The following is a 7,051-nucleotide window of genomic DNA, read 5'->3' as shown; positions in this document are numbered from 1 at the left end:
AAGTCCCTTCACGTGAAACGGGAAGCTTCTGCCAAGAGGGAGGCCGAGCAGCACCATACCACTCTCGTTTCCATTCCCTACACATACCAGCATTCAACTCCAACCAGAAAGGAGGGAACGGTCTGAGGACGTAAGGAGGAGGAACTGTGTCCTCTTGTTCTCAACCCTCCCTACCGGTTCCCCAGGAGTGCCCGTGTCCTTTCTGCTCACCAACTACCGCATTTTTCCGCTACAAGTTTGATTTCCTATTTACCGTGGGATTAACCCTTTGGTCAATCTAAGTTCATCTAAGGATGACTCTCATACATGAGCAGCCAGTATGTTTCATCAAGTCTAACCTGATTTTATCAGACTGTAGGGAATGCAGCACATGGTCAGGAGCAATGGCATCGTTCAGTTTCTTGCTTAGGAAAGCCTCAACCCGAAATGAAGTTCCCCTGCTGTACGATGTGCAGATGGGCTTAAGAGCTGCGCTCTCAGCTACGTGATGGGACTAACAGAATTTAATAAGTCAGTGGGGAAAAAAATCCAGCAAATTTCGCCAGGATTTGGGTGTGTGTGTTTGCGCAAAATTGTTAAATATCCTTATAAATTATCTGAATTTCCTAATTATAAAATTTTGCGACGGAGTGAAAGCCGAAAGCGAGAAGACAAACCCATGTAACCGTCTGGAAAGCTCAGAAGCTGCGAGAGCCGGGTATAATGCCAGTCACCAGGGCTGAACTCACTTGTGAATGTGGGGAGGGAGGAGAAATAATCTACAATCACCCTGTGAGTGGGAGCCAGGGCACTGGGAGCCAGCACCGGAGCAGGGGCAGCCTAGAGAAAACAATATGGTTATTGAGACAAATGAATCGCAAGGTGGCTGCAACAATTTCAATCCCAAGATAATTTTGCCCGTGTTTTTGTTACAGATCCGTGGGCACTGGCACATGCTAGAGCAAGACCTATGATGGGATGATGGGTTCTACAGTTTTGGGTCCCACCTCAGAAACTGATAATAACCTGGAGGCAAGCGGAGAGGGCTACAGGAAGGCTGCACAGCGAGCGCGCTGTGGAGCGTGGGGCAGACGAACTCACCAAATCACCGGGGAGAGCTGAGAAGTGCAGCAGAAGGAGCAGCGGGTGGGGAGGTGGCACAGCAATTCCACCTCTGCGACTTCAGGAAGGGAGACTCTAAGCTACCTCCCCCCAGTCTTCCCGTGACCCCTGGGCCATCCCAGACCCAGGACAGTGAGGGCCTGAGGAAACTCCCTAACGCAACTCCAGCCTGCAGCTTTTACTGGAAAAATGTTTGGAGTCTCAGTAAATGCACTCAGTGCACCTGCTTTCCAGCTGGCACTTCACCTCCCGCTGCACCTGCGTAGGAAAAGGCGTCGTTGGGTTCCTCTGCCCTTAGGACAGAAGCTGAGCTGGGCATTCCCACCACTGACTGCTTTCGCACCTCGACAAAAGTGAATGAAACAATACTGGGAACGTTGCCTTCAAGGGGAAACCGAAAGAACTATCTACATATCGCTTGAAGGAGCAGTACAAAACAGTGGATCTGTAACAAGAGATCCGGTTATTCAGAGAGAAACGTAGCTGGGAAGTCCCAGTTACAAAGGTCACCCCAAACGTTAGGCAAAAATCGTGCAGCCAGTCAGCGGAGTGACCCAACTGGGCTGCAGCACGGCTCGTCGGTCCCAATTACAGCCGTTTGTACGAACAAAGGGTGAGCTCTAGCCCGCAGCCTATAATCTCATCTAAAATTCGGCGCAACCGTGAGAACGGAGAAAAATGGGAGAGGAGAGCAATATAAAACATGACTGAGACTTCGCTAAGCAAATATAACCAGAGTACTTACACAGACAAGTGGCTGAGCATTTGGAGCAGGCGGGGCAAGTTCTGTTCTTGCACGAAGGCTTCAAATCTTTCTTGCCACTTCTGGGAAGCCCCTCGATCTAGAGGGGCCGGTTCTCCCTTTCTCCCGGTGCCCTCTAATTTCTCCTGCTAGGGGCTGCTCCCAACACGGCGAGTCCGACCGCGCTACCGTGGCAAGGGACGTCCGTCCCTGGGCAAGGGATGGAGTAGGGCTTTAGCGTGTTCATTTTCAACGGCACGCCATCTTGTGTAGACTGCGAGCAGTCGGCCTCCGGGCAGGAGAGCGCCGTCCTGCCTCCCAAACCGGGCTCGGGTGGAAAAAAACGAGTGATCAAACGGGAGGCGCTGGGAACGCGCGGCGGGGCCGGAGGGGCTGCAGGCGCGCCCCGTCCCCCGCCGAAAGACAACGGGGCTCCTGAAACGGCGCTCAGCGCTTTGCCAAAGGCGACCGCCGCCTCGCTTCGGGGACGCGCAGGCTGCCGCTAGGCTCACGGTCCCCCAGGCGGGCCGGGAGCTGCATCGGGGCGCGGTGCGTGGGGCAGCCTGCGGCGCTTTTGCGGCTTGTTGCACCGCAGCTCGGTCTTGCCTCCCCCGGGCTGCCCGCCCGCGGGTGAAAGTGCCGGGGGGGGCCCCAGCCGCCGCCGTTCCGCAGCTCGGCGATTCAGCGCTCCGAGCGGCGGTGGCAATTCTGCCCTCGCACTGGGAGCTCACCTCAGCGCAGCGTCTTTCTGGCTGCGTGGGGGAGAACTCCTGAAGCGGCGGTGCCGGAGGACGGAGCGGGCCCCCAGCTCCCGCCCCCTCCAGAGGACAGCCACGCAGGCCGGCCCGGCGCTCAGCGCCGGAGGCCCGGCTGCCGACACAAACGCCCGCGGCAGACGCTACTGCCGGTACCCTGCCCCGGCCCGTCGCCTCTCCCGCCGCGGACCCACGCTCCCGCTCCCACACCTCGCTCAGGCCCGCCGTTTTCCGCGCCGCGGGGTGCGCTGCCGGGGACACGCCGCCCGCCGCCGCAGCCCGAGCGCGCCCGCCCCGCCGGCGGGGAGCCCCTGCCCTGCCCGGCCCGGCCCGGCCCGGCCCGGCCCGCCCGCCGCCGCCGCCTCCCCCCGCCGCCCGCGCCGACCCCAACTCCTCATTGGCCGCCGCCGCCGGAGGGAGGATGACGCCCGGGCGGGAGCGGGCGCCGGGGGTATAAAGGCCGGGCGGGCCGGTGCCGCCGCGCTCCCGCCGCCCCGCCCCGCCATGCCGCGCGGCTTCCTCGTCAAGCGCAGCCGGCGCCCCGGCGGCTCCTACCGGGCGCGCCCGCGGGAGCGGGACCCGGACCGGGACCCGCCGCCCGCCCCGCCGCCGCCCCAGCCGCCCGCGGCCGGGGGCAGCCCCGCCGCCAGGCAGGGGGCGGAGGAGGAGGAGGAGGAGGAGGGCGAGGAGGAGGAGGAGGAGGAGGAGGGCGCCGCCGCCGCCGCCGCCGCTTGCCCCGCGACGTGGCCCCCCCCCGGCGGCGGCGGCGGCGGCGGCGGCGGCTGCGGCGGCCCCGGGCTCGCCCCGCCGGAGGGGCCGGCCGCCTGGGGGGCGGCCGGGCCCTGCAGCGCCGCGGGGCCGCGGGCGGCTCTCTTCGAGCGGTGCCTCAGCTCCCCCGCCTCCGCCGAGTCCTTCCCCCTGGCCGCCTCCTTCCCGCCGGCCGAGAAACTGCTGCTGCAGCCCCGCACGCCGCTGCCCGCCCCGCCGCCGCCGCCGCCGCCGCCGGTGCCCGCGCTGAAGCGGCCGTCGCGGGCCAAGGCGCCGGCCAAGAAGGCCAAGGCCACGCGGAAGCTCAGCTTCGCCGACGAGGTGACCACCTCGCCCGTGCTGGGGCTGCGCATCAAGGAGGAGGGGCCCGAGGGCCGACCGGGGCCGGGGCCGGGGCCGCCGGCGGGGCGCACGCCGCTGGGCGAGTTCATCTGCCAGCTGTGCAAGGAGCAGTACGCGGACCCGCTGGCGCTGGCCCAGCACCGCTGCTCCCGCATCGTGCGCGTCGAGTACCGCTGCCCCGAGTGCCACAAGATCTTCAGCTGCCCCGCCAACCTGGCCTCGCACCGCCGCTGGCACAAGCCGCGGCCCGGCCCCAGCGCCGACGGCTCCTCTGCCGCCGCCGCCGCCGCCGCCGCCGCCCCGCCGGGCAAGGAGAACAGCCCCGAGCGGCGGCCCCGCGGCCCCGCCGCGCCCCCGCCCCAGCCGCCGCCGCCCCGTCAGCACCGCGGCGGCGCGGACAGCGCCGGCGGCGCCCCGGCCCCCCCCGGCCCCGGCCCCGGCCCCGCTCCCGGCCCCGCGGGCGGCCCCGGCGGGGAGGCGTTCGCCTGCCCCTGCTGCCAGAAGCGGTTCCGGCGGCAGGCCTACCTCCGCAAGCACCTGGGCACCCACGGGGCGGCGCGGCCCGCCGCCTACGGCCCGCCGGAGCGCGGGCAGCTCGCCTTCGCCTGCCACCTCTGCGGCGCCCGCTTCCCCTCGGCGGACATCAGGGACAAGCACCGGCTGTGGCACGCCGTGCGGGAGGAGCTGCTGCTGCCGCCGCCGCCGCCGCCGCCGCCGCCGCCGCCGCCGTCGGCCGGGCCCCCCGAGGGCGGCGCGGCGGGCGGCGAGCGGCAGGGCTTCCCCTGCAAGCACTGCCCCGCCACCTTCTTCAGCGCGCCCGGGCTGGCGCGGCACGCCAGCAAGTGCCACCCGCCGGAGAGCAGGCAGGTCCTGCTGCTCCAGGTGCCCGTCCGGCCGGGCTGCTAGGCCCGCGGCCGCCCCCGATGGGATTGCTCCGGGAGCCCGGGCGAGCCGAGCGAGTCCCGTCCGCGCTGTAATTCCTATGGAAAGTCGCGGCACCCACGGCTACGCCGGCGGAGGAGCCTCCCGCGGATTCCCCCCTCCCCGCCCCGCCCCGGCCCCCGCCGCCTCCCCGGCCGGTGGGTTGCGACGCTCGTCCCCGGCCCGGCCCGGCGGAAGGTTCAGCCGACGGGCGGGACCGTCGCCGCCGCCGCGGGCCCGTGCCGAGCCCCGCGCCGGAGGGAGACAGGCGCGGCGCTGCCCGTCGGCGGCCGGGGGGGCGGCCGGAGGGGCGGGGGGGTGGGTGGGTTACGGCCCCAGGCTGGCGGCGGCACAGCCTGGAGCCGGGCCCCGCCGGCATCTGCCGGGACGCGGGCAGCGCCGGGGCGGGAGTCGGCCCACCGAAAGTACATCTTCCGTAGCTACTCTCGGATAGAAGTACAGCTGTATATACGATATTTAAAGAGAGGAATTATTTTTCGTGAGAAAGGGAGCCTGATCTAGTGACCTTGTTTTGATAGCCTTAGCCCCCCCCCAGCTTCAACACTTAAGTTCTCGTGAGGTGTTTTGTTTGCTGTACTCTGTACTAAGATAGTCGAGAAGGTAAATGTTCATATTAGGTCAGTGTCGAGTCATATGATAGCTAGCAAAAACGTATGGAAAATTAATCGTGCTGTCCGCTTAATTAAAATACCGGGTGTTGATCTTCTATAGCTAAGTACGCATCTCCCGCTTGCTCCGTGTTTCTGTAGCCCGGCGACCGGGCGGTAGGCAAAACGCGCGTCTCCGGCAGCTGCCCGTTTCAAAACCCGCTCCGCTCCGTTAGTGGCTTGTTAGTGCGGCACGGACAATAGCGAGAAGCGCAGTTGGGTCTCGCCAGGCCGGGCAGCGTGCGGCCCTGCCAGACCCCGCGTCGCGGGCAGGCAGAGGGTCCCTGTCCGCAGCCGGCCTTTTTGGGTGGCCTCTGACCCCTCTCCCCCGCGAGCTGTGCTGTTGATGTGAGCTCCTTCGAGTCTTGTGACCAGCTGAAACTAGAACGTGAAACAGTCTTTGGGTATGTCGCTAAAGCGCAGACGACGGGCTGCTTTCCTTCTCCCTAACGAGACCTACCTTTAGCAAAGCAACCCGCAGCGTGTATTCCCTGGCTTGAACGGCGGTCTGGCCAAGTGCTTTGAAATACCGTCAGATTTACCAGCTACTGACATTTCAGCCGGTAATTATTTGTTTATTTAATTAATTTCCCCAGGCAGGAGTGCTTGTGTCTAAATGGGATAGCAGATGAGGCCAAAAATAAGGGCAAGCAAATTCAAGACAGGATTTAGAACAAAGCTCATGCCTTTCTTGAATTCAGCAGGGCAAAGAGGGTCAGCTGGTGACTTCTGAAGAACCGAGTTGATCCCAGCAGCCCTAGTCTTCGTGCTAACTGTCTCAAATCAGCATGCAAAATATTTCAATCTTTGGATTAGCATCCCCTAAAGCAATCAGTTATGTAGTTTTAGACTTTGTTACACACAACAACAGAAAGATTCATGTGTATCACGCCCAAAGGCTGAAAGCAAGCGATAAGTGCTTTTTTTTTTAAAATGTGCTTCACGGACTTTTTCGTTTTAGTTCCGGGACCTGGACAAATGAATTAATACAATATAACCTAAAGCGGCCAAGATTTGCTGTCCGACGCAGACGGCTAAACTCGCAGCTCGCTATTCTCATATGCCAGAAATAAAGCACGTTATTTTAAGTTGTGCATTTTTCCATCATTTGTTGGTAACGGAGACTTAGGTAAAAATGCCCCTTTTATGCAATTAAATGAGTTCTCCCTCCTCACGGTGACAACGGAGAAGGTCACTGTGTTTTTTTTAAATCATCGCTCTCCTTTCTTCACTTGTGCAGTCAAAGACGAAGGGCTCTGGACCACAGAAACCTGACGATTATTAACTGCTCCTACAGTTAGCACGCAAACAGCCAGCCTGCAGGAGGGAACGTCCTGCGCTTTGCGCTACCTGCGGAGCTACGCGTGTTGTATTTACTAGATCTGGGGAGAAGTTTTCTGTACGGCGTTCTTGCGATGGGTTGGGAAAAAGCTCCTAGGAACTCGTGTGTACTTTTTCATACAAATGAAAACTAAGCCGTGTATCGCACTTAACTGCTCCACGCATAATATGCTATTCTTCTATAAATTGGAGTAAGAATCTAATCACTGAGGTGAATGACTAATATACAAAAGGTGGTAAGAATAATTTTATTGTATTATTAAATAGCATGTCTTCTCTTCAACCATTACAAATTTGTAGATACTACATGAATGACAATACATAATCTATCTTTTTATTGTTGCCCATATGATATATTTACACATGCAGTTAGTACCGATGTCATGCTACATTTTGTTAACAGCATTTTGTTG

The 7,051-nt window shown here is 61.6% G+C and overlaps 1 protein-coding gene across 1 annotated transcript; it reads left to right on the top strand.

Annotated features, from left to right (window-relative positions):
• Positions 1–3,102: 3,102 nt before the first annotated feature.
• On the top strand, positions 3,103–4,690 carry INSM2 (INSM transcriptional repressor 2). Its single transcript, XM_049825478.1, has 2 exons — positions 3,103–3,255; positions 3,295–4,690. Exons 1-2 carry the CDS (start codon positions 3,103–3,105, stop codon positions 4,612–4,614), a joined length of 1,473 nt encoding a protein of 490 aa, XP_049681435.1. The 3' UTR covers positions 4,615–4,690.
• The last annotated feature ends 2,361 nt before the right edge of the window (positions 4,691–7,051 follow it).

This window comes from Accipiter gentilis, chromosome 22 (assembly GCF_929443795.1).
Source record: "Accipiter gentilis chromosome 22, bAccGen1.1, whole genome shotgun sequence".
Lineage (NCBI taxonomy): Eukaryota > Metazoa > Chordata > Aves > Accipitriformes > Accipitridae > Astur > Astur gentilis.
The sequence above is the reverse complement of the archived record's forward strand: the minus strand, read 5'-3'. Positions and strand labels throughout refer to the sequence as shown.

What these genes read in the sequence shown, in the direction of transcription:
- INSM2 (XM_049825478.1), top strand. Translation starts at nt 3,103, where the DNA reads ATGCCGCGCGGCTTCCTCGTCAAGCGCAGCCGGCGCCCCGGCGGCTCC. An exon ending in GCCCCGCCGCCAGGCAGGGG is followed by an intron (nt 3,256 to 3,294) that starts GCGGAGGAGGAG and finishes GAGGAGGAGGAG; the next exon opens with GAGGAGGAGGAGGGCGCCGC.